This window comes from Podarcis vaucheri (assembly GCF_965113315.1).
Source record: "Podarcis vaucheri genome assembly, chromosome: 2".
Classification (NCBI taxonomy): Eukaryota; Metazoa; Chordata; class Lepidosauria; order Squamata; family Lacertidae; genus Podarcis; species Podarcis vaucheri.
The window spans coordinates 52,846,566-52,874,228 of record NC_138760.1 but is presented as its reverse complement, the minus strand read 5'-3'; the positions used below and the strand labels follow the sequence as shown (position 1 = coordinate 52,874,228).

The 27,663-nt window shown below is 41.4% G+C and overlaps 2 protein-coding genes across 3 annotated transcripts in view; both read right to left on the bottom strand.

Moving 5' to 3' along the window:
- Positions 1-222: 222 nt before the first annotated feature.
- RARS1 (arginyl-tRNA synthetase 1) lies at positions 223-21,299 on the bottom strand. Its single transcript, XM_082213048.1, has 15 exons — positions 20,974-21,299; positions 18,674-18,808; positions 16,885-17,079; positions 14,079-14,190; positions 12,956-13,056; positions 11,569-11,690; positions 10,547-10,667; positions 8,685-8,814; positions 8,058-8,162; positions 6,667-6,845; positions 5,580-5,689; positions 3,954-4,059; positions 1,765-1,937; positions 1,380-1,627; positions 223-426 (listed from the first exon to the last, which is right to left on the bottom strand). The coding sequence occupies exons 1-15, from the start codon at positions 21,016-21,018 to the stop codon at positions 317-319; spliced, it is 1,992 nt and encodes a 663-aa protein (XP_082069174.1). The 5' UTR covers positions 21,019-21,299; the 3' UTR covers positions 223-316.
- A 1,425-nt stretch (positions 21,300-22,724) lies between these two features.
- WWC1 (WW and C2 domain containing 1) overlaps positions 22,725-27,663 on the bottom strand; it is a 77,924-nt gene continuing 72,985 nt past the window's right edge. For both annotated transcript variants that reach the window (XM_082213010.1, XM_082213009.1), the window contains 3 exons: positions 26,876-27,106; positions 25,116-25,237; positions 22,725-24,583 (listed from right to left, as the gene is read on the bottom strand). In XM_082213010.1, the coding sequence (XP_082069136.1) occupies positions 24,517-24,583; positions 25,116-25,237; positions 26,876-27,106 (420 nt within the window). In that variant the 3' untranslated portion in view covers positions 22,725-24,516. The remainder of the gene's footprint in view (positions 24,584-25,115; positions 25,238-26,875; positions 27,107-27,663) is intronic.

The following is a 27,663-nucleotide window of genomic DNA, read 5'->3' as shown; positions in this document are numbered from 1 at the left end:
CACTCAATGACTGCTTTGTTCACTAAGGGTTATTAACCATTGTGACATTTGTGAACTACAGCAGTGGGAGAAATCACATTACCTCCTGCTTCTTGTGGCTCTAGACTTTGCAGGCAAGGACAAAATGATCGTTTGTTTTACCAAAAACTGACATACCACCTGTATACACAGTGAGATCAAAGCAGTTACAATAAATACTGCCCTACAACATGGAGTAGAGACAAACTTAAACATTTTTATTTTTCAAATAGGCCATAATAGTCAACTAAATAGTTCATTTTTGTGTGTAGAAAAGTTATCTGAAAAGTCAGCATAGTTACATTTTCTGCACTGGTTTGATTCCCAAGATGTCAAAACCTTTGGCCATAACAGCAGCTGTTGCTTCGCACAAGAGCATTCGCCACATGTTCACTTTCACTATTTTGCCTACACAAGAGACACAAAAAACAAAGTGAGATATGTTGCTCTCCAGATTACTAGTCAGCAGAGCCAGCTGTCTCTCTCTCTCTGGTCCCTTCACATTTCTGTGCAATAGTACTCCACAGTACTCTGCTACACCCCAAGGGGGCACGGTGGAAGCCCACTGCTTCAAAACAGTCCAATCGCACCCCAGGCTTGCAAATTAGCATGGGGGCTACACTCACACTCCAGAGCCCAATGGAGAGGGGAAGCAATGCTGCTCTTATCTGCCTCTGCTCTAGGACTGGTATGAAGGCTTCACCCAGCAGCACTTCAGCCGCTTTTGAGTCCCTCAGCCACCGTACCACAGAGGGACCAAGTGGGCAGGCAGCTTTCTAAAACTGCTCTGCTGAGGGACACACAGCCACCCGCAGAGCAATTTAACAAAGCCCCCACTCTGGCTCATGCAAGCAGGGCACTTGAGCAGCTGAGAAGCAGGCTTTCTTAAACCACACCCTCTTCCTCCCTCCTGGGGGGCGGCAGCAGTCTCCCCTTTTGTGGAGGGAAAACCTGGTTGCGCCGCCCCCCCCCAAAAAAAGTGCCTGGGACCACCCACCCACCAGCTATGCCACTGTGCTGCTCAATTAAGAAAATGGTACCACTGCCCCATGCCTTGGGAATTTCAATGATTGAATCAATGGACCACTTAGTTCCAAAAAGGGAAAAGAGTAGATTCCTCTAAAATGTTTTATTCTACTCATAGAAAAACTCCCTGAATAACCTTTACTCATACTCAAAATTCAGGTTAACCTGCCCCTCTGCCACAACATTTACATAAAGTGGATGTTTCTACCCTTTTAGTTTACAAAGAACCTTGAAGATATATGACTGGGGTACCTCCCTTACATCCATTACTCTCTCTGGCCCCCTGCAACCCTCTATACTTGTCCCTTCTCACCTTTAAAATGAACTTAACTCACCAGTTTGTCTGTCTTTTTCCACACAGTAGCAGTTGTCATAGAATTCAGTAAATGTAGTAGCCAGTTCATAGAGGTAGTCACAAAGGGTGTGCAGTAAAAGATCATCTAAAATCTTTTGCAAAATCTCAGGGAACCTCAAAATGCATTTGCCTAGTTTCCATTCCTTCTCATGGTCCAATATTATCTTTGTTTGTGTAGCTGCCTTCTGCAGTGTCTCTTCTCCAATATTGGCCAGCCTTGCTATAGATCTGCCACAAAAACAAGTCTCATATTAGACCCAATAGGAATGCAGCTGAGTCGATCTTCCAACGTCGAAGTTGGAAATGCAGCAGTATCAGGTTGTAATTGTCCAATTCTTAAATTTAGAAGCTAGAAATTTCTTTACCTGATTCGCGTGAAGGCATACAGCAAATAAGCAGCAGTATTTCCTCTGTCGTCAAGCATTTTGTCAAAAGAGAAGATATAATCATTTATTCTATTATGGGAAAGGTCTGCATACTTGATGCAGCCAAAGGCAACTGACGTCTGGGCTGCCTTCAGTTCTTCAGGAGTAAGAACCTGTGAGAGAAATAAAACACATATTGTGACAAGGCTGCACCACAAAACCAGGGGACAGAACTGGGGAAACCTAGACTGAACAGCAACTGAAGTGAACCCAAGGCAAACATATTCTGAACAGCTGAAATCATTTGGGCAGAAGCTTGATACATTCACAGAGTATGAGACCAGCCATGGAAGTGGTAGCAATTACACAGCCCCTGGCAAGGTGACCAGTGCTTTGTACAGCTTTGGGACAATTTTACTCTGAGCAAATGAAGCTGATGCCCCATGCAAAAGCCACACACAAGCTGATCTACTAACCTGTCATTTTATCCTCTGCTGCCATCTACTGGAATGCAAATAAGATTTACTTTGTAGACCAGATAAAAAGTTCCAAGCAACAGAGTTTGGGGGCGGGCGGGGCTTTTATTTTCATGTTTTAAATTCAATATTCTTAAAAAGTGAAGCTTGAAAAAGTCCAAGGCAGATATAGAGAACTTGTGGCCCTTGTGGTTAAGACTGTAGTGCCCTCTAATATTTCTAAACTTTGGCCACAGCTCCTAAAGCTGATGGGAGCTGTAATTCAATCACATATTGAAGGCCACAGACTCCCCACCCCTGGTCAAGAGCTCATGTAATCTACCTAATCCTCTGGAAGATTCCCCTAGAAAACTCTCAAATAAGCATAATGTTTTGTACACTGGTTCTGATGAGCAGAATTGACCTATTCCCCCCCCCCCCAAATTATATTTGGTGTTTTGCAGCACAATTGTGAATGCTGCAAGTTAGAAAAATAACCTGGATTCATTACTTTAACCTATTTCCATGAGAAAAATCCAAAGCTAACCTAATTCAAAAAGAAATTATCAAATCAGACCCAATCTTTCTCTTCTTTGCTTTTAAGTAACAACACTGGCACTGTGAAGTAAAATGTCATATCCATGTGAATGGAAAGTTCTGCACACACACACTAGTTTTGTGAGTCAGCTGCATTCTTTCAATTCTGTTACTTCTCATCTATCCTGTACAGTGGTACCTCGCAAGACGAATGCCTCGCAAGACAAAAAACGCGCAAGACGAAAGAGTTTTCCGTTTTTTGAGTCGTTCCGCAAGACGAATTTCCCTATGGGCTAGCTTCGCAAGACGAAATGTCTTGCAAGTTCTTGCGAGTTTGTTTCCTTTTTCTTAAAGCCGCTAAGCCATTAATAGCCGCTAAGCCACTAATAGCCGTGCTTCGCAAGACGAAAAAACCGCAAGATGAAGAGACTCGCGGAACGGATTAATTTCGTCTTGCGAGGCACCACTGTAATTCTAACAGGATCCAGACATCCACAGAAGACAGTGTCTGCAGTCAATACCACTGAAAGCAAATCTTTCTGCTCATTTCCCCACATACTTACTTTTCATGTACATTTTCAAATGTGCTTGGGTGCACATGCTTTTGGGGCTCTGTAGTTAAGTACAGAATATATCACATGAATTTGTAGGAACGAGAATGAGCACCAACTGTCTATGCTACCATATTTCACTTCGGAGAGATTTGAACAGCTTTCTCCTAACACTAAGCAGTGAAGTCAACTCCCCGGACAAAGTCAGGGAAAAGTACTACTGGCAACACAGCAAATTCACTGCCATCATATGATGAGGCTAGACAAATATGTGGACAGACTAACAGAGTAATCAAAGCTTTAGAAAGCTGGTGGCGTAACATGCCTATTCCAAACTTCCCCAGAAGAATTTCACTTACACTACCCTTTTTGCTGACTAAATTGCAGTGGGTTGCTAAGTCACATGATCCAATTGAGTAATTATCTCCTTGTTCTGCCCTACTGTCTTAAATTCTGCCAGATGAGCTGAGGTGAAGGACTTAAGCTGGCATAACTGGGAAAGGACAAGATCTGCTGAACTCTTAACCCCGGCAGGTCTTGGGTTTGGTTTGTGCTACAAGCCAGCAACATGCTCCCTTACAAGAACCAGATAGTAGAAGAATAAAGTCTACTTTCTAGACACTGGAAAAAGGAAGCCCATTGTTACCTTATCTCTTTCCTTTTCCTTCAGTTTGTCCATTGAACGCTTAAGTCCCTCTTGAAGAAGGTCAATCAGCCGTACCGTATCTCCAGAACGGGTTTTAAATTTTTTTCTGGCAACAAAAGATGAAAATTGTGGCTTTTCTAAGTAGACAACTCTTTTCAAGTAGAAAGTTTTACTCCAGATGAAAACAGTGAAACTATTGCTGGTCTTTTCACCAACATAGATACATTATCCCAGACACACACCTTGTTTCATGAAAGCTACAATAAATATTTTGTTTCAGCTCCAGCACTGAACTACATAGATTTTAAATTTGTGGCCACACTCATACCATTACAATTCAGCAGAATTATAATCCAAATAATATAGGGATACAGAATGTATTTAGATAAGGAAAAAGAGAGAGGAAAGATCACCACAGCCCCAGGAAGGAATGGGGACAGTCAGTTATAAAAAGGGGAAGACAGAAGCAGCAAGTGTTCCTACAGCAAAACAGTACACTGCTACCTGCTCTTGAGTACTACCTAACTTGTGATTGCTACCAAAACAGATAATAATACCCATAAAAAGTGCATAATGTGTAATGGGCAGATATAGTTGCACAAATTTCCAGCACAGACAGCAGAATCCTGACATGCATATCAAGAAAGAGATCGCACAGCTGTTCTTTCATTATAATCATTAGGAACAAGGGAACAGATGTAAACCAATATAAGATGTTGTAACATAACAGTGAAGCTTCCGAATGTATATTTGCAATGGGCCACTAGGTTGCAGTGAGGATGCAGTTCAATACACCTAACGAGAAAAGTGCAAAATGAAGGTCACGCTGGAATAGTAATGGCTATTCTCTAAACGTGAAGTGTGCCGACAAATAAGAAAAACTCAACAAACTAATTTGGTAGATGATTTCAAGCTCAAAAGACAGAAAAAGAGTTAGGCCCAGAGAGCCACTCACAATGAAAAGTTTGGGAACCAGTAATGCAACAGATGAGTCCAGTTATTCAATAGCACAAAACATCACCCTGTTAAGTCCTATACTAAAGTTTTTGATTTCAGGAACACATTTGCATCTACAAGTTATCTATATGATGACTTGAAGTGAACAACCAATGCAATGCATTACATTATTCCTACATGATTATGTTAGCATTTGAGACTCACATTCACTGAAAGATTTATCTATTCTTAACATTGCATTTTTCAATAACTATAGCAATGCACAACAATCAGAATCTACAAGAGCTGCAAGGGTTGCCGAAGTCTGTGTACGGAACCTAAAGAGGCACACTTTCTACCATAACTACCATGTTCCTTGCACACACACACACACACACACACACACACACACGGCACTTTAGAAGGGAAATGCTCTGGAATTGTTTCTGAAGCAGCACAAGGAGCTGCAGCTGGAAGGCGGGAAGCCTGGAATTTCTAATGTGCAGCCTATGGGGTGCTCTTACATAAACACAAGGATAGAAGATTTGAAGTACAAAGCCAATGCACATAACAAGTTCCTTGGTGATCACATGACACATCTTCAACAGAAAAGAATCCTGAGCTTTCCAGTCTGTGAATAGCAACACAATTCAGTCTACTGTATACTGAAGAAATTATCTGCAAACTTACTTGTCTTCTCCCAACACCACTCCAAAAGCAGCATGAGTTACTCTGGTCACTTTGGGGTCATACCAGCCGATCATCTGACCCGCTGCAAATATGGTTTGTAAGTGCACAGCCTGCAAAGCAACACGTCATTAAAACAACTAATGGTAAAGCACCAGCACTAACATAATCATAGAAATGCCAAACTGGAAGGGACAACCAGGGTCATCGAGCCCAGCCCCCTGTAATGCAGAAACCATAACTAAAGACTCCCTGGCAGATGACAGCCCAATCTCTACATGTGTTCTTTGCTGCATTAAATGTGCATTCTGCAGCCAACCTCCTATGTAGTGTTTTCTTTTGAAATATTTAAGATAGTATTTTAGTTACTGGTTAATTCTGTGACTCTGGATGCATACTTTGTATTTGACTTTCTTCAGTAATATTGTATTCTGGATAGTGTTGGTTTTAATGTGCTGTAAACTACTTTGAGTTTTTTCCTTTAAATATATATATAAATACAGTGGTAACAACACCTTAAAACCCTCCAATGAAGGCATATCTACCACCTTGCAAGGTAGCCTATTCCACTTTCGAACAGCTGCTACTATCAGAAAGTTCTTCCTAATGTTTTATCAGGTTCTCTTTTCTTGTAATTTGAATCCACTGGTTCAAGTGATACCCTCGGGAGCAGCAGAAAACAAGCCTGCTCCATCTTCCATGTGACAGCTCTTCAGACATCTGAAGATAACTACCATATAATCTCTTGGTCTTCACTTCTTCAAGCTAAACATACCCAAACTCTTAACCATTCCTCTTAAGGCTTCTGCTAAACAGGGGGGGGGGGGGGGAGAGAGACCTATATAATTTGGTGACTCCTTTTTAGCAAGCAACATGATTGCTTCTGCCCTTTACAGTACTGTGAATAAGGTGGCTTTATCTGTAGGCTTAAAATATGGGGTGGATGTAATTTATTATGGTTCAGAATCCTGCTTTAAGACAAAGGAGAAGCAACTAGAAAGAGAAGAATACACTAGTGTGTAGTTTTACACTCAAAAAGCTAAAAACCTAAAAAACAAAGGACCACAAAATAAAGGTCAGTGAAACTCACCTGTCCACTGTCTACTACATAAATTATATAATCAGCTTTTTCTTCAAACAGTCTCTGCTTCAATGCTGCCAAGTCTGAGGTGTCATATGTGAACCCCCCATCAGATTTCACAATTGTCAAGGGAACGGAAAACCCTGGAACAAACACAATCTTCCGACCATCATCCACTTGCACAAATCCTAAGGGTAGAAATAAATAAATGAGAAATGAGGTTTGGAAAGCAAGGTATTTTTACACAGTAATGTACAAATAAAAACACAAGTACAAAACCTTTCAATGAAGAACACTTAACAACCAACCTATTTTGTCATGTTACAAAGTGCCATGACAACAGGTATACAGAGTTAGAACCTACACATTATCCTGGGATGTGCTTTTTTCCATACCTACATTTGCCAAGATAACAGAAATGTGGGCGCTGAGGGGAACCTGCTAGTGAGAACTGGCAGGAGGGATGAGTGTTTAAAAAGATTTTGCACCTGCCAGTTCTCTCCAGCAGAGCTCATCCACCTCTGGGTCATTTCCTCATAGCTGGTTTCAGAGGCTGGTTAAGCAAAACACAGCCTGGAGGGTGGTGGTTGTGAGGAGGGCAAGTAGTAGACTTTAGGATCTTTCCTCCTGCTGAGAGGTTCTTTCCATAAGTGCCCCTCCTGCAGCATTTGCATGTAGTTCAGTGCTCGAACATTATCCTTTGAATAACCTTTCATTCCAACTTTGCAGCACTTCCATCTGGTCCCTGGGGCCTCTACTCCTCAGCTTTCATGCTGGCTGCAGAATGAGGGGCTTTTCTTCCTTCCTAACTAGAATGGAAACTGGGGGAGCAGAAGCCAGTGTTGATTCCTGATCTGGAAGCTTTAACCTTTTGCTGCCTCCTGAGGGCCTTCCTAATCTGGATCAGCCACCTGTAATTTGCATTTGGAAGAACTACAACTTGCTTCAGTGCGAGTTTTTTTCCTTAAAGCTAACAGCAGCTGCAGGGCCATTATCTACTTTGGACTACAGCAGAAAGCAAAGTGTTAAAGCCTCTCTGACTCAGGATCCCTAACCAGATCCAGAGCCCTGCCATTGGAGCAAATGAGAAGTTTTCTCTCAAGGCAAATTGTAGGGAAGTGTGTGTGTGTGTGTGTGTGTGTGTGTGTGTGTGCATGCACAAGCAAGAATGGATTCATGGGATATGCATGAATGGATGGGACTGTTTTACTGCCATGCGACCAACCTCCGCCAGCACACGATCTCTAAAGGACTGTGGTTCTTGGGTGGTAGTGGTAAGGATTCCCCACTTCTTCTATAGTAAAATACAAGCTTATCAAAGAGCTTTAGAAACCCATTGTACTATGGTGAAAAATAGTCTTGAGGAATTTAATTCCCCATTCTGCAGATAGCTGTGTTACCTCCTTCTTCAAACTCCTTCACGATATCATTCATCTTATCTTGATAGTAAGATTCTCCTCTCTCTATTATGGTAACGTCCAAGCAATCGTAGATTTTTTGGAACTCTGACCAAGAAAGAATGAAATGAGGAATTTTGAGCCCTTTCATTTACTTCATATAATGCATCATCAACATCATAGTAAAATAAGAAAATTGAGGTACTGGCTTTAGACCAGCCTTGCTAGGTCATGTTTGTTCACTACTACTAAAATGCTGCTCTAAAGAATCAGTCTGAACACACCTAAACTGTACTTTTTGCATTGCCATTCAGCTACAACTTTTAAATTTGTTTTCCTTCACATATATGTATATGTGTGTACACATACAGAAACACACACACGCGCACACACAAAAGCACCTGAGGTTCTCACTCCATGCATCTAGTTTAGAAAATATTTTGTCAAAATAAAGGTGCCACAAGACTCTTTGTTGTGACTCCTGAAACTATCACCCTCAAATCCCAGTCTTTTTACAGGGCTTCAACAAGAACACTAATAATAATCCTCATCATCCAAAACTGCCCAAAGTGGTCCACTTGAAAAAGAGGTGGATCCTTAAAAGATAGAGGTAGCATAATTCCTAGTCACCTTTCCGGGACACATCACATATAAGTTTCCAAGCTTTAATGAAATCTGGATTTTTGCTCTGTAATAGCACCACACATCGGTATGCATGCTTCTTAAACTCCTCTTCTGTGTCAAATCTTCTCTTAGATTCCTAGGTTAAGAAGAATACACAGACACCATGAAACAATATCCTCCACAGTATACCAAAACAAAGCAAACAAAAGCACAGGTAATAAATAGTAAAGAGAAATACTTTTAATAGTCGAAACAGATCAAATAGACAATAGTGAGTCGCCTAATGCTTGTCATTAATATCCCGGGGAACATCCACCAACTGCAGCCTGAACTTCTCCATGTATTAGCACATATAAATTGTTGTGCAGTACAACAACGCGGGTGGCGCTGTGGGTAAAACCTCAGTGCCTAGGACTTGCCGATCGTATGGTCGGCGGTTCGAATCCCCGCGGCGGGGTGAGCTCTCGTCGTTCGGTCCCAGCTCCTGCCCACCTAGCAGTTCAAAAGCACCCTTAAGTACAAGTAGATAAATAGGTACCACTTTATAGCGGGAAGGTAAATGGCATTTCCGTGCGCTGCGCTGGTGCTAGCTCGCCAGAGCAGCTTCGTCATGCTGGCCACGTGACCCAGAAGTGTCTCCAGACAGCGCTGGCCCCCGGCCTCTTAAGTGAGATGGGCGCACAACCCTAGAGTCGGACACAACTGGCCCGTACAGGCAGGGGTACCTTTACCTTTTTATCTGGAGAAGATTCTCCAAGTTTCCGATGAGAACTAACTGTAGAATTAGTCATTACCGAAGAGCCCTGCATCCCAGCAACTCTCATTTTATAAATTATCAAGATAAATTGATAATCAAGAATTATGCTTAATGCTGTCAACAATTTGATCAAGAGCAGAATTTGGTCCAATATTGTTGCCCTCTTACCCCCCCCCTCTAGAAATAGGTGATGAACAGTATCAAATCCATGTGGATTTGTGCATGCAGATCCTGGATTGGGCTTTTTAAGCCATCAGAAATGAGTATACAGAATCTGTTTGTATATTTATTTTACCCTTTTCAAAAAGGTGACTCAGCAATTAGTCCAATCTTTATATAAACTGCCTTTGTTTCAATAAGGAGGGTTACAGTGCATGAATGTTTCAGAAGATTAAAACATTTGCAATAGTAGTTGACATCAAACTGTTCACCCAGTGGAACTACTTTTCCCTCTTCTATCTGCTGCAGACTCCACAATCTGCTCTGGATGGCTAGGGGAACTTTCAGAGCAGATCTGGGAGAGCACAGAAGCTGCAGGGGGTGGGGGGATAGGAGAGGAAGGAGGTAGTGCTGTTACTTCAGCTTGTACAACATTTGATTTCACCCACTGTTTGTTACTAAACTTATTCCCATGATAAAGTCACTCCCTCATCCTAAGTCTCTGCACTGACTCAGTTCAATCATTATGAAAGTCTTACAGCAAAATACATTTTTGTAGACGTTTACAAGACAGCTAAGCATAGATTGAAACCATAGTTCATGCAGACTTCCTTCAAATTTCTCCATGGAAATGGCTGCCGTTTGATTTTTGATTTTGTTAAGTGCTCTAAACCTTCCCTCAAGCTTCACCAAGAATACTTCCTTCTGGTATTACCAAGAGCAAAACCCTCAGGCAGGATGTATACATTTTCAAGTGCTATTAGTATCCTCTCATCCAGGGGTGGCTAACTTGTGGTTCTCCAGAGGTAGTTGCACCACAGCCCCATCAGCAGCATGGTCAGGGGTAGGGCAACATCTGGAGGGCCACAAGTTAGCCAACCCAGCTCTGAGCAATGTTAAGCAGCAGCAGCAACAACAGGAGGGGTAACCATATATCTGAAATAAAACATACCTTATAAAAAGCTTGGAGATCTCCAATGGGAGGAGAAACAGTCAGATAGTCTGGGAATTTATCTTGCAGGTGAGCAATAAGCATGCCAAACTGGGTACCCCAATCTCCTAAATGGTTTAATCTAGACAGTAAAGATCACAAAACAAGTGAGACTGTAAGCACAACTGAAATATCTTCTGAATAGAGCTGTGGATAAGATACAAGGCTTGTTTTGTGAAGGAAATGGACTGCTAAAAAATATTAAAAAATCCTATACAGTATGTGGTTTGTTTGGGGATTATGGACATAATTTATGGCGCAACTCATACACTATCCTTTCCAGAAAAACAAGTTGGAAGGTGATTAAATTTTCTAAATTAATTAGGCAAATTTGTTGCGGTAAAGTTATATCTATTACAGGATAGAGACAGTTGTTCTCCTTTGAAGCTTTAAGATGTTTGTAGAGTGAAATGCAGAAGATAGGTGACTCCAGGCTATAATTAGGAAGCAACTTGCATTGACATTCAAATCAAGTTAGATCTCAATGTCGTATTGCATGGTGTATGTCAAATGTCAAGGACAGTAGGTAAAGGGCAAGTTGGATGCATTCAAGCCAAAGGTGGGGAACGGGAGGGGGGGGGCAGATCTTTATCTGGCCCTACCCCACATGCCAAATTTGACAGGTGGGTGGACAACCCTGTCAAAATCCCTTGCGCAGGGTTCCCAGATGCCTTGCAGCTATACCACAAGGGGCGTGGCCAGCCTTGCTTGGCATGCTGAGAGGCTCTGAGAAAAGAGAGGGGAAAAAGTGTTTCTGAAAGAGTTCTAGAAGGAAAAGTAAGGTTAAATAAAGGATGGTGGATGTGTGCAGGGTTCAAAACATAGGGTTTTGCAGTGATTTTCATAAAGGAATAGCACTTCCATGGCACGTAGCAACACCGCTGTATGGGCAATTACTGAGAATCCACATTGACAAGAGAAATGAAAGTGTGTGCCCATATACATTTTGAGCATTTGTGCAATTCTACCATGGCTGGACTTACCTTAGTACATCGAACCCCACAAACTCAAAGAGGCGGCACATGCTCTCCCCAATTATAGTTGATCTCAAGTGACCTACATGCATCTCTTTTGCAATATTAGGGGAGGAGAAGTCAATCACCACCTTTATGTAGGACAAGAAATGAAAAACATGTGAATTATAAACAGTGCAAAGTATTTTTTTTTAAAGAAGCATCATTTATATATATCTGCAATTAGGAAATGCACATAAACACTGGCTGTTGTACACATTCACTGGTTATTGTGGGAAGCATGAACAGAGAATTGTGCATATTATGCATTCGTTAAACATAATCTCCAAGTAATGTTGAATGACTTCCTGCACTGAGTACTGCATATGCACAGGGCCTAAGTGAGCCAAATAGTGAATATTTTGTTCACGCTGTTCAGTTATGGACACCTTCAGATACTATCCACAGTGAAAAGACAATATATAAAATCCTGTTCTGGTGCTTACGCACACTGACCTGGCTCACACATAACCCCAAGCCAAACCATGGCTTAGCATGAGTGGGGAAACATGCAGGCTTCTGGAGGGAAGATTACAACTGCTTCACTCCTCCCTTAATTCTGCTGCTCTCATGCTACCTGGACCCTATCCAAACCCAGGCTTGCGACTTGTCATGCTCCAGACAAATCATGAGCTGTAACCAAAGTTTCCTCTTGGTTTACAACTCATGATTTATCTGAGAGGCAAAAAACACAAATCTTGGCTTGGATGTATTGATATGTCAAACCATAGCTTAGCGCTGGGTAGCACAGCAACACCATCAGGGGAGAGCATAGCGGTTGCAATTCTTTCTCCGGGAGCCTGCATGTGCACACTTAGCATTATCGGCAAACTGGGCCACTGACCCTTTCACAAGGTGTCGAACAAAGAAAAAACTAAAAGTTGATTCACAGAGCTTGTTCAATAATTTTTTTTATTTTTTTTTTAAGGGAGGCAATTCAACTAAATATTAGGACTAAGCAATCGGACTTTCTGCCTCTCCTGTAGTAGGTGTGCAGGGGAGAACATTCAATGAGAATCCTTAGCACTCTACAGAACACAACTCAAAATGTCCCCTTTTACATCTGCTAAACATTAGAAAACCAAAGACTCCCATTCACATAAAACACTTCAATGCTAACAAGACGGGGGGGGCAGGTAGGGCAAACAGCCACCTCTGACCTTAGGAGGAACTTCTCTGAGGGCTGCCAGAAGGGCACAGAACATGCCATGTGGGGCTCTGGAACCCTGCTCTTGCATGTCTGCAGACTGAGTGCATATTAAACAACTGAAATAGTTTATCTGCAAATGCACACTTTGCCTTGAACATTAAGCAGCAGTACCTAAGAAAAGACCTAGTTAACCATTTACTGTCATACCTTCTTCCTTTCACCAAGAGCAGGCAGCTGAACTCCATTCACCAGCATACTGCTTAGTTGTTTAGATACAAAATCCTTTTTCAAGTGCACATTAATGAAACCTTCAGAAAAGCATAAAAAGTGAAAATGATTTCTGAGACTATATACATATTAAGACCTTGATTTCTTTTGCACAGAGCACATATTTTGTTAAAAACACAGTATTGCAGAATTACCCATAACAGGGCAACTCATTTGCAGTGACAGGGAAAAAATCAATTTGATAATGATACAAGGACAAAGTGCCATTGGTTTTAATCAACAGATAACAGAAGTCAATAGTCCATGCTGTCCTGTAAGCAGCCTTGGTCAGCAATTAGTTTGCTAGGAGGATCACTTTCACTGAGGGGCACTGGGTGTCAATAAAATTTCTCCTTTATTTAGCAAGCACTCAGGTAATGTATATGATTCAGTATAATAATAATATTTATAGGGAACATTATTTTAATTTCTCTCCCAAACTTCTTCATTTAAATTGCTGCTAACCAATCTGAAAGAGCCACATTCATTTTTAACTGCAGAGCTAAATAAAATGCTTCCCAACTGTCACAAATACCAAGCTGAAACTCACAGAGAATTATCACATGGTGCAACCTTCCTAAGAAATGCCCAACTGAGTACAGTCGTACCTTGGCTCCCGAACGCCTTGGGAATTGAACATTCCGGCTCCCAAACGATAGAAAACTGGAAGTGAGTGTTCTGGTTTTCTAAGGTTCTTTTGGAAGCCGAACGCTTGACGGGGCTTCCGCAGCTTCCGGTTGGCCACAGGAGTGTCCTGAAGCCAATCAGAGGCTGCACTTTGGTTTTCAAACATTTCGGAAGTCGAATGGACTTCCGGATTGGATTCTGTTCGACTTCCAAGGTACTACTCCTCTGCCTTAAAAGCTGTCTGCCTATGGAAGCCAGAATGTCACAGGGATACACGTCAGAATTCCTGGTAGGGTGAATAGGCATCAAGCTTAAGGAGCTTATCCTCTTATAGTTCATCTCTAAAGGACTCAGAATTCTACTGAGTCATTTCATCATAATACTTCATAACATTAGATTGAGATGTCCCAGAAAAGTAAAAACAGAGTAACTGTACCAGGACCGGCGATTTCAATCTTTGCTATGCATTCATTGTCAGGAATGTTTCTGGCAATCTTATCAGCTATTTCTCTCGGGCTCACTTTTTGCTCCTTGGTCTTGAGCAGTATCTGAAAAACACAGCAAGAGGTCTCAGCGCAATCCTTGACTGAGGAGAACACAGAGAACCTGAGGCAAACCTCTACAGGCTCATATCATTTGAGCAGCTGTGATGAAAATGGAATTCCCTTTTCACAGGAATCTGTCAAGAAACCAGCCTGCCTGGAAAATCCCACCGGGTAAATATAGCAGAGGCAATCACAAACTGAATAAATACCCGAGGACCCTACTGTTATTCAAGCATATGTGTGGTCCTTTGTTGCCATTTCCTGTCAGAGGAAATGGGAGCAGCAGTTAGTTGCCAATTCCACATCTGCCACATGTAAGCCAGAGCAATTCAAATGATTCTTCTGGGTATGCATCTTTTGAGATGCATAACTCATTACAGATGACTTTTACACTGGCCTTTCCCAACCTGGGGTCCTGCAGATTTTGGCTGGGCTGGTGGGAGTTGCATTCCAAAACATCCTAGAGGGCACCAGACTGCAAAAGCTGTTCTACACATTCAAAAGGGAGGAACCCACTGATCTTTCTGAAAAGAATTGGTATTGGAGGACAACAGCCAGATGGTCTCCCACGGCAAAATGTAGGTGATTCTAGGTTTCCTTTCTAATAAGTAGTCTTTCTATGGCAAGTACTCTCTCTCTGATGTATTGCTTGGCTTCAGAAACCAATCCTCAAAAAATGACAAGAGCGTACGTGCCAGGCGACAGTCTCTCCATGTGCCCTGCCAATGTGGAAAACAGTCACAAATGTGTTTTGTCTTTGTACATGCTCATTAGCATATTGTGCTTGCACTCTCAGCTGGAGGGGCTAGGCGGCTATTAGTTTTAGAGATATATCGCTTGCTTTCTCCTTTGCTTTCCCTCCCTCCCGCCTGCATACACACACAGCTCTCTCCCTTCACCTTTTAGAATTCAGCTTCCAAATGTTTGCTGTTTGTCAAGTGTTGAGCATTCTGAAAAATGTTGCACGATACATCAAGAAACTGCTCATTCACGTGGAGCAGGAGCTGAAGATAAAAGCAGGAGTTTCCAAATGGCTGGTGTCCAGAATGATTGATACAGAACAAAAATTTCATTGCTTCACTTGGGATGAAAAATATTTTTTGATGGCTGGAAAGTGTGTGGAGGTGGGTGCATGGATGTGTGGGAGATTCCTTTTTTTTAAAGGAACAGATACTATTTCAAAACAAATTTAGTGTCTGGGAAATGGCCAGGGCGGGGGGGGGGGTATGTTTACTGAAATCAATTTCAATGAAAGTAACGATCAGCCAAGCAAACACCTAGCACTTGCAAAACTGTGCAAAGTAAGCAGCGACATGTCTTGGGTGTCAACGCTGGCAGAGAGAAAGCTCAAAAAGTGCATCAGGGTGGAGACATTCCATAAAGCAGCTTGTGTCCATGCCCATCTCTGGAGGGGCTGTCAAAAGTTGTGGGGAGGGAGGGGAGGCCTTATGATATCAAGGAATACAAACAATACAGACATTGAGAAACCTGCACCAGACCAGACTCCTAACAGTAACTTAATTGGGGTAAAGCAGCGGTCAAAAATATTTTAAAAAGGCACTGCAAGCTTGTGTTGGGCTGGCTGACACCCAAGTGCATATGCTAATGAGCTCTATGAAGAAGAGAACACACATTTGTGGAGCTGCTTCTCCAAAAGAGGTTCATGCCGAGAGGCTGCCGGCTGGCACGTAACAGTATTGTTTGGAAAGAGATCTCTGCCAGGCTTAGTAACTTCACCATCCTCCAAGGGATGTGACAGGAAGTCCAACTTCCACTGCAAACTTCCACTGATTTTTAAATCAAAGGGGGAAACTATACTGGTAAGGATTTTAGAGGTGGTTTTTTAAAAAGGTAGCAGTTCTGTAGTTCAGGATTTACTGTTGTTTTAATTGTTTATATGGAAATACAGGTCTTGACATTCTAGCATGTACATTATTCAGGACAGTTTACAAAAATGAAAATCACTGCTTCATATTAATACAAATGAGTAAGATTCTGGAAAGTGTTAAGGCAAAATTAAACCATTTTTAAAAAAAACATGTATTTTTTTTCCTAAGTCAAAATGGGGAGGGGAACAAGTTAGTACGGCCAGCAGCAATGATGCAAGCTGTAGTCCAGCAACATCTGGAGGGCCCCACATTCGCCAGCCCTGCTTCCGAGGCAGAATTATATTGGCTTTTCCATAATTGATATGTAATCCTCCCAGGGTAGAGCCAATGCTGCAGCTTTGCTTGAATAATGGAGCTTCCTGTCATGTTTCCTCCAGCCTGTTCTCAAAATCAGCTCCCAAAGATTGGGGGACCCTCTAGAGCAGATTTTTGGGATACATGGATGAATGGAAATCCTGTTGCACCAGCAGAACCCCATTGGTGCAGCAGTGAAAACCCATAGTTTTCATGATGTTTCATGTTTGCATGTGACTAGATTCTCTTCATTTTAAATGCTTTAAGACTTGTCTGTTGTGTACTGTGTTCATTCAAATGTGAACAATAGAAGAGTGAAGGAAAAGATTCCTCAATTGTAGGCTAGATTTCTCTGAGAAATGGAGAGACTGATATAGAGTGGTTGGTTTTCGCTGTTCCACTCAAACTACAACATTAGCACAAAGCTGAGCAATGTATATTTTCAGCTGGGTGGCTTTGTGCTGTTTGGATACAGCACTAGAGAACAACGACAAATTCTCACATTATGAATTACCTGGGTTATGCTCATAGCACTGTTGCACTGATAGTCGCCAAACTTGGACTGCTGACTTGGTGTCACCAACAGTGGAGGATTTTCTAGATCTGGATACGCAGCTTTAATAGCCACTCCAAAAATGTCTTGAAGGCGACTATTGATGTTAATCATGCCTTTTGATGGCTTGCTTCTACTCCTTTCTTCCTGAAGGCTCTAAATGAAAACACAAATCTAATTATCCATCCATCAGATTGAGGAGCCCATTGGAACAGTGCATCTCAATTCAAGGACTCTAAACATAGCACATGATTAAAATGAAATGTGTGTGTAAACACAAACATACATGAATCCTAATCTGCTTTCTGCAGAAACACAACTTCTTCCAGCTGACAGGCAAAAGAAAGCTTTTCACTGCTTACAAAATGTATCAGACTTCAGGCGAACAAAGATTAACAAACCCTGATGGCTGTGTCAGGTTCCATCTATTTTTACCTAGAATAAAGGGAGGCATGCTCTCTTTACATGCTCAGAGTACAACGATAAAATAGCTGCACACACAGAAATGATTTGTAAATAAAATACCCTGCTAAAGAGAATGAAGACTGTCACAGCTTCAAAAGCCTGCTGTGTGAGAAAGCAGCAGGCAGAAGGTTTTCATGTTCAAGAAATATTCTTGCAAACAGTCATTTGTTTACAAGTAGACTTGCTGGTGGTGTAAAGAAAACCTGCCACTTTAAAAAGCAGGATGCAACCCTCTTTTTCACTGAGCAGAATTGCTAAATTTGGGGAGGAGAGAATGTTCCTTGACTACCCCCAGCCAAATGTACGCAAAAGTATTTGGGAGGACTGCCTTGTTAAACGAAACAGCAATTTACTTGCATCCTCTCAAAGCACCAAAAGTACAGCCCTAATTGACAGCACCAAGTGCAGCCTCTCACTCTTAGAATCAAAAAATTGTAGAGTTGGAAGGGATCCTGAGGATCATGTAGTCCAACCATAGCCGTCAACCTTTTCTTGTGAGGAATCCTATTCGGAATAAGGGAAATTCCCTTAAAAAAAGGAAAATGTTGGCAGCTATGAGTCCATCCCCCTGCAATGCAGGAATATGCAGCTGTCCCATATGGAGTCTGAAGCTGCAACCTTGGTATTATCAGCATCATGCTCTAGCCAACTGACCTATCCAGGCATTCTTGTTCCTTGGATGTACGCTGGGGGAAACAGCTGGTGTAGATGCATCCCAGGTCAAAGAACAAGAATACTGACAATTAGAGCTGGGCGATATACTGTTCAAAACTGGTCTGAAGTCCATATTGTGGTATCAGTTTCATAATTTTTGACGTGGCAGAGTGTGTGTGTATGTTATGGGAAAATCACAATGTGAGGAAAACCGTGAAGCCAGCTAATGCCTCTACATAGCTTCACCCTTATTTCAGATGAAATAAGTTGTGATATATCACAATGTTTAGCTAGTGATATACTGCGATGTTTAAAACCAGGTTATCGGCCAGCCCTAGACAACATAATCAAAGAGAGAAATGCATTTCTGTGTAATTAACTATTTTAGGTTCTTCATAACATTTTAAAAAGAACTTCTTAAGGGTCAACGTATCAGTAAAACAGAACAATACTGCACAAATTTCAAAGGAAGAATAATTTCAACCGTAAGGGGTGGGTGGGAAATCTCTCCTGCGTTAATCACATTTTCTCATTCTCTTCACAATGACAAATGATAATTTTGAGAATCACAACAGTCATGACCATTCGTTTACTTTTCCCACACTTCGCACTATTCAGAAAGGGAACATACCTTTTGTAGAACATTTAAGCGATATTTAAGTTTTGCGTTCTCTTCCCGCAACCCTTCCAAATTTGGGGAAACTCCCAAACATCCATAGTTTTTCAAACGATCAACTTCTGCAGTCAGAAACTTGATTTCCTTTTCCTAGGATGCAAAATAGAACCAGTAGTATATAACCTACTCTTTCTTACCCTATGGTAATATATAATAGCGATTGCATCAAAATTTAATCTTTAGTATTTATTATCCATAATTAAACTAACTACACTGTTAAAAATTAGTAGCAACAAATTCACCAACCAATCGCTAAGGAAAGAGGGGTGGAGCATAATGACATTAGCTGTTCATTAAAAATCTGATATTATGGGACTTTATCTAGCAATATGTACAGTAGATAAACATTGCTGATTGTGATATTCATATAATAACCATATCATCTAAGATTTCCATTAAATGTAGGCTTGTTCTGTGTAGTGCAAGCATAACTGACTGAATGGAGCAAAGATAATCCATTATGAGTTTCACCACCACCTGAGTGAGTGATGAGAACCTATTGTTACGTATCAGTATGATTTTATCCAAAAGGTCCTACCATGCTTCCTCTTTTATGGGGAAAACTAAGAAACCAGAACTGAATGCAAGGTACCCCAACATCAGAGACAGTTTGCCTGCTTTGGCTGATTACTGAATATGTTTACCTTCACCCCTTATCAAATTTGGATACAAATCAAAGGCAGCATCAAAAATATTTTGTCTATCATCCTAGGAATACAACTGCCTGAGAAATGAAAGTGCCACACAAAACTACGTTGTGGAAGAAACAGAAGCCATCAGTCCCTTTCTCTCAACAAGCCTGCTCTGTTGTTTTCTTTTGCAGTCTAGACCTTCTAGGACCTCCCAATATATTGTATGTGTATAAATACTTTATCATATAAAGTTTATCCTGAGTGCTGAAGTAATGAAAATCAGAAAGAACAGTTTCCACTACTAAAATTATTATTAAGTGTAGCTCTAAAAATGTTGCAGGTTATCTACTCTTTCAGTTTGCCTCTCTCAAACACCTGGCAGAAATTATTTTAGAAGCACAAACAAAACAACATGCCCTGCATTGTTCAAAAAAGAACAAGTCTCCACATGGCTTACCCATCATGTTCCCCAGCTCAAAAACTAGTTCACAAACAATTTCATTAAATTGCTAACCACACCTAAACTTGTGACTGAAGAGTGTCTCATGTGGCAAAATTATAGTTATTAGAAATTTATTGTGAAATAAAATTACTATTAGCAGATTCAGATTTATTTATTTAGTTACCTAAAAGTTAGGCTAGTAATGAGCAGCACTCTACTGTAAATGAAATTTCCTCTAAGAAACGCCCACATATGCTAGAAATTAAATGTAACTATGTGCCTCTTTAACTTTGGAATATGGTATAAAAAAGCACGGAAGAATTTTTTTAATAAACCCATTCACCTTCTGCCAAGAGTTGTTGCATGTATCCGTTTTACAAAGAGAATTGTTACATGTCTTGGAATGCTTAATTTCCAGATATTTTATTTTCTACTGGTACATTTACAAATTTACAGCGTCTCCATCCAAGCGTGCCCAAGGCAATCGATACATTTCGGTTTTTTGAGATTCATTTTGGTTTAACAAGAACGTAGCAGTTGTTACCTTCAATTATACTGCACTGTTGTGCGAAAATACTGATCGATGGGTGAAGGCAGGGGAATTTTCTTGTTAAAAAAAAAAAAAAAGGACGGGTCAGGGGCCCTTAGGAAACCTAGCTTTGCCAACTTCAGCACAGGTGGGCTTCCCAACGTATCGCCCATGAGAGCTAATATGTACTCGCGACCTCAATCTCTTGTTCTCTGCAGGGGCCCTGCTGCCCACTTCAGACGTTGACCCGAGAGAAGCAGGCAGGGGGCGGGGAGGGGCAACTGAGCTGGCGAAAAGGGCAGGCGGGCAGCCCTGGTTTTAATCATTTCTGCTGGCGTCAAGGTTTCACCCAACGACCCCGCCCCCTAAGGAGCCAGGAAGAAGCGAGAACCCCTCACACGCCTTGCAGAGAGAACCGCTCGCACGGAGGGGGGAAGAAGCGGGGTCTGCGCTGACGTAAGAGCCTCGAAAGGGAAAGAAGCGCCGCGCTGGCGGCAGAATAAGCAACGCCTCCCGCCGCCGCCCGGCCTCCTCCGAGCAGCCACGCGCTGCCTCCGGCCCCCCCCCTTTTGCCTCTGCCGCCCTGAGCCCTCCACTCCCCTTCGCCTTCCAGCCGCGCCCCATAAAACAGAAGGACGCACGCGCCTCTGACCTGCCGCTGAAGCCGCTCCGCGCACTGAGCCACCTGCACCTCCATCCTCGCGGGTCAGACAAAAGGGAAACCAGGACCGGAAGCGGAACTCCTGTTCTCTATGGTGAGTTCCTGGCAAGAGCGGCAGCAGGAGAAAAAGCCCTCTTGCTTCCGTGCTGGCGCTCCGTGCTCTTGCGCCCCCTCTACCGGTCCCTTTGCGCGCTCCGCTCTTCCAAGGCAAAGGTGTCTTTTTGTCCAGCCCCCCTGAGCGAAATCCGCGTAAAAGCCAAGAAGAGCGAGGAGAAAACGGAAAACTTCCCGCCCACAACGGGCCAAATTTCCAAATGATTATTGTTTTTAATTCAAGGGATCGTTCCTCCTCGCTAGCCAAAAGAATAATAAAAAAGAGGGCCATCCCGTGCGCATCCCGTCTCTTGAATTGCGAGTGTGTATCGCAGCGACCCTCAGCAATGCCACGGAGCGGGAGAAGACGCCGACCCCGAGACTGTTTCGGACGGATAAACACAGCGGCACATGCTGGGGAACTGATTCGGACTATAAATGATTCTCACTATAAACAGCATGGCAAGCGTGCTATATATATTGCTGGCTCAGATTAGTGTCTAAAGAAGCAGTGTGGTGTAGTGGTTATAGTGTGTTGGGACTTGGAATACCAGGATTCAAACCCACAACCCCAGTTTTTGTTAATGGTCACTAGTTCCTTTTCAAATTCGAGGACATAACTTCACTTCCCGGTCTATATTTTAAAGTGCCCCTTTATATGCAAAATATGCTGTGGTATAGCTTCACACACAGAAGCATTTTCCGATTAACGACTCCATGAACTGCAAGGATCTCGTAGTCACTACTAGAATCTATAGAGTTGAACACATAAAAATATTTTCTTCATCGAGTCAAAGCCACATCCAGTACTATCCCCTCTGGTAAGATGTACCCATAAGCCCATTTGCCTTTCTATTATTATCCAGCTGTGAAGCTCTCTACTGAGATGATGGTCCAGTTCCCTTTTCGGAGTGAATACTTGACCCAATGAGGTAACAGCATGCAATGTAATTACCAGATATTGTTGCCCTCTTTCTTTACAGTGATGGAATTCTAAATTGACTCTTCATGGCCTTTAAGCTCAATAAAACATCAAAAACAAATCAGCATGCAATTTGGAAAATATTTTGACATGCTCTGGGAACTATTATAGCAATGGAAAAAAATCTCCAGGATGACGTGCTTAAAGGAAATAAGTACAGTCATGCCTCGGGTTGAATGTGCTTCGGGTTGAGCGTGTTTGAATTGCACTCCACGGCAACCCAGAAGTAACAGAGCACGTTACTTCCTGGTTTTGCCGCTTGCGCATGCACAGACGCTAAAAATGACGTCATGCGCATGCGTGGAAGTGGCAAAACGCTACCTGCGCAAGCGCAGACGCGCCGTCGCTTGTTACGTTTGCTTCAGGATGCGAACGGGGCTTCGGAATGGATCCTGTTCGCATCCCGAGGTACCACTGTATATCCATTTCTAGCAAGCATCCAATGAAAACAAAATTGATAAAGAAAAATAATCCACAAATTGTATTTTAAAATTTTATACACAACAAAGGCCTACACAGCTTCTTGGTCCCTGAGAAGCATCTTTCTTCCCCAACTCAAAGTGTGGCTTGAAACATGTCTTAAAGATCTATACCTTCGGCAGCAGGCACTGATACAGTTCAGAAACATCATTTACACAGTCAGAAAAAGAGACAGAGATTAGGTATATAAATTTCTATAGCAATTTTAATCTGTTAATCCTGACAAAAATTTAAAATAGATATAAAGTCAATCATTTAGTGCTTGCCTATTAAAGTGTTTTTATACATGAAAAAGAACTATGTACATCTCAAGAGACTTCCAGTTTTAAACCACTCATCAACTTTACTCATGAAGGCGCATCTTGGCTTGTGGACCTTTAAGGCCTTTGTATTCCTATCCCCATTGTTCTCATTCTTGTGTTGGCAGCAGGTAGAGAAATGGGAGGGGGAGTGGTGCTGGTGGAGGATGGAGAAAGTGTGTGAACCTGTTCTGGTATTACATTCCAAATAATTCAACATGGTTTGAGTTTAAAGCTCTCACACACACCTCCTTCTCGTTTATTCACACATGGTATCCTGAAATAATTTATGTCTGTGATTTTTGAAAGTTGAGTGTTCATCAATATACTAATGTTCAAAAGCAGTATATGTACCACAATTTGTTCCCACACCTCACAGTGACAGGGAGCAGAATAAGGCCTGGATATAGGACTCACACTAGGCTGAAAGCTTTCTCCAGAATATACTGCCTGAATGGTCTGTGCATACGTGCATATATGCCCCCCCCCCGTGTGTGTGTGTGTGTGTGTGTGTATACACACAGGCAAAGGTGAGAGTGTAAGCAAGAGAATGCTTGTGTGTGCACGCAAGTCAAGATAAACACATTACCAACCAAAGTGAACAAGCTGGGAAAAATATATACACAAATACTAACAACAATATGGTAAACTATGGCTTTTAGACATGGTTACAGTATTTCTAGACAAGGCTTCATTGTATTTTGTTTAGTAGCTGTTTTCAAAAGTAGCAAGAGGCAACCCACTCCAAATCAGTTATTCCAATCAATAAAATAAGGGAGATTAGATTAAAAAAAAAAACCTACAAAAGACTGCTTAGAATTTAATAGAAAATTTTGGTAGAAATTTTGTTTGTAAAAGCTCTTTATCAGATGTTAGGATTTCATGAGCATTTCTTTGCTTGCTTAAACCAAATTGAAATATAAAATAAAATAAAAAACCAAGTGTCATTTTCCTTAAAAGATGGAATTATTTTTGACTGCTAGTTGGTCATGATTCTATTTTCTTTGTTCAGCAAAACACTGAGCCATCAAAGTTTCACAGGGGCATATGTTCCATGTAGCTCTCTCCCTATACAGAAATGGGTTCACTGAGCTTTGGAACTTTTTCTAGGTCAAGTACATAATGAGCTGAAGTAACAATCTCCAAATTAAAGTGCAGTAGATATCTTGAACTCCACACCCATTTTTATGACTTGGAAAGAAATTGAAGTGTTTCATAGCTCACAGAGCACTCATTTACAGCTCGTTAAAAAAAAACTTATTTCCTCTTCTGTTGGATACAAAAATATTTAAATTAGCAAAAGCTATAAGAACTGGGGTATATTTAAGAATCAAAGAATTCTTGCTGTCTCAGATTCAAATTTATTGTGGTAAAACCTCTTTTAAAAAAAGTAGAGCTGTACAAAACATCTAAATGGAATTTATTAAAACAAAAATGTTGAGCTGAATTTGTTCGTATTTAAAAAATCTTTCCCAAAAATACATTGCTAAATATACAAACTATATAATCAAGTCATTTTAATGGTGGGGTTTGCAATGACAAGGAGAAAGCTAAAAATCTGGACATGGAGCTGCAACATACAAATGACTTGGTACCTTTGTAATACCACATAAATAAACTTCAGTGAAACAAAAATTATACTTTTCTGAAGTGGTTTGAAAAGAAATACTTAAATAGACATTAAACATCATCCACAGAGAGAGCAGGAATGTTTATCCTCGGCCGTGTGAAAAATGCCATTTTCTCTCTACAAAACACAAACATCAATTGTTAATGAAAGTAAAAAATAAGACTTCACTATTCAACAGTCAGAAAATAAAAAATCTATGTATGCCTTGTCTTGTACAACTTCACAGAAGCCCTACAGTAAGACTTCCAAAACACTTTTGAAATAGTCATTCAGTGTGAACAAAGCCAAAAGATTTCAATACAATAAATCTTACTGAACTATAGCTACCACAAAAGGCATTTTATCAAATCCCACACTGTTTTCTATTTGATAAGCATGCTACAGAATGTTATAGGTAGGTCATTCATTTAAAAACAAAGGGATCTGACAAGTAAGACAGTATTGTGTCACTGCCAGATAAGGACATCATAATAGGAGTCTGTTTTCAGAAAACACCATGCAAGGTTGTGACTCATTATCAGAAGAGGACCATGATATGAGCATGACTACTTTGTTTCTACAGCCAAAGGTTTTTACGGTGCTGGTTAGTGAAGCTACATGAAAGGGGTAATCCATGCATTTGAGCAAAATCTGCAATGCATTTTCCTACCTGAATGACTGCACCTCTAAAGGCTCCTTTCGACTCTGGCCTCGTAGCCTATGCACATCTTTAGCAGCTGCTCTCATCATTTTATTAGCTTTGAGCTCGCACTTACATTCGACTTTTTCCACCTAAGTGATGAGGAATGAAGCCATTAATTTAAATAAAGGCACAATAGGTTCTTTTCTAATCTGGCATCCTCTGTGTAAAACAAAACACTTCATTTCCATGTCCAACATAGGGCATTCAGGTGGGACTGATTTATTTTGAGCCATAAACCACCAAAGCTGTAAAAGAATCGAGAATGGGAGAGTGATTTCATGGGCACTATTGTTCCTACCAATGTGCCTAGAAAAAGCCTCCTTACCTCTGGCCACTTGCACCTGCTGCACACGGTCCTGTGAGTTAACATCAATCCTACAATTCCATTCATATGAACAAATACAGAGGTAGATAAGAGGGAAAGTATGTGTCTCCTCATATACTTTTTTGATCTGGTTTTGCAAACAGGTATTTTTTAAAGATGTTTTAGCTGGAATTTAAAAGCTTTTTGATGTTTTGAGTTACTGACTTGCCAATTTTGCTTGTAATGAACCTACTGTCCCAAATTACTGAAGCCTGACTAGCATCCTCCAGAAGTTAGGCATTTAGTGTTGCAAGTCCCATGCTGTCAACAATCTCTGAGCAGAGATTTGGCAGGAATCCTCACATTTGACTTTCAGGTGCCTCTTAAAAACCCTTTTATGACAACAGGGGTTGTTGTTTTTTTTAAAAAAGAGTAGCCAGTCACTTTAATGATAGCTCTATTTTTAAAAATGTCTTTGTATTGCTATAAACCGCCCAGATAATTCATGATAGAGCAGTACAGAAATTCTTGAATAAATGCATGCAGGTCCCACTATGCAAATGTAATCCATTCCAGAGAAATGGTTCATAAAGCAAGCCAATGATTTCCATTGTTTCCAATGGGGAAAATCCCACTGCGTACTCAACCAAGAAAAAAATGAGAGAGAGAAATCCATGGCTCCACCCTTGCTTCCACCCTACCAATTGTAAGCCCAGCAGAGTGTTGGATGAGCTCGCTTGACCATATTCAGGTCTTCCTCCCTTTGAATTACAACCTTATGCCTTCAGACAGAGAACCTCATCAGAGGCTGCGTACATCTTTGGTTCCAGGGGTTCCCCGGTGCCCTTGGCAAGGAGCTGTATCAGCACTTCCCCTGTTCCTTAAACCCTTGGCAAGGATGGCCTCCACTCCAAGTCAGAGTAGAGAGGTGTGAGTCTTGCCCCGGCCCCTAGGCCTGCACCCTTGGTGGGGGCCAACGTACCCAACCCTTCAGTATAACTCTGTTTGGTTCATATACACTCCCAGAGACAGAGAGATTTTGGACAATCAGGTGCAGATGATATCATGGTATTTCACCATGCCATACATTTCTTTGAGATGGGGCTGAAGAGGGGAAGACAAGACAATTCTGACTAGACCCACTGAAACCTGTTTTAAATCCCACTAAAATGACAAGTACTGAAAAAGTACCTCAAAGATTCCAGCAGGTTTCACTACCAAAAGGAGAACTTTTTAAAACACATCAAGGGTGGTATTCAGCTACAGTTTAGTCAGAGTGGGCCCATTGTAATCAACGGACCTAACTTTGTCATGTTCATTAATCACAATGGGCCTACGCTGAGTAAAACATAATTGAAGCCTATTCCCTTTTGAAAATTTAATTGATAATGAAAAAGCATTCTGTAGTCGAAGAATAACTTGCCTGTTTCTCTACTAGTCTCATCAACATCTGAAATTGTTCATCTTTGTCTATGCAACGGGGTAGTTCCTTTTCCCCCTGACTTTGAGCTTGCTCTAGCTGTTCCTTCAGCTGCTTGAGGACAGAGATCTCTTGAACCAGCTGGTTGTGCCAGGTCTTTGAAGCCTGCAAGTCCAATTCCAGATCCAGTGAGGTACGGATTAGACGCTCACCTCCAGTGGATCTAACAGAAGACTGAACAACAATGACAAAATATTTATTATAATGCTGAACTGTGATATCCTTCGATACACTTTGTCATGCTTAGAGACTTGAAATACTAATGGTTGCTGACACCTAACTGAAAATAATGGTTTGCATCCAGTGCAACAGGAATTCCATCTGCTCTTTCCCCATGCGCCTCCAAAATATGCTCCAGAAGGTCTCCCAGTTCCTCAGAGCTGATTCTGAGAGTGCAAAGAGGGGGGAAGTGAGGAAGTGGAAGTTCTGTTGCATGCACAGAAGTCTCCTGCACCAGGGCAGTTGCAGCATTGGGATGCATCCCGATATCTTTATGAGAAATGCTTCAGACATTCTGAAACTATGACAGCTTCAAAAATTATTCAGAACTACATGCCAAATGCTCCACAATATAATTTCTCTTTGACACATTAATGGAAACCGCAAAACACAAACCTTCAATAACATCAAGAGCTGTTGATGTTAATATGCAAAACTGGAACAGGGCACACAAAGAACAGTTTATCTAATCGTTATTTTAAAAGAAACTAGGCTAGCTTGTGAAAAATGTA

Coding starts and splice junctions, on each gene's coding strand:
- RARS1 (XM_082213048.1), bottom strand. CDS start 21,018: ATGGAGGTGCAGGTGGCTCAGTGCGCGGAGCGGCTTCAGCGGCAG. Junction 13,057..14,078: donor GATTGAAATCGCCGGTCCTG/GTACAGTTACTC, acceptor GCTTTTCTGAAG/GTTTCATTAATGTGCACTTG. Junction 1,628..1,764: donor TATGCCTTCACGCGAATCAG/GTAAAGAAATTT, acceptor TTTTTGTGGCAG/ATCTATAGCAAGGCTGGCCA.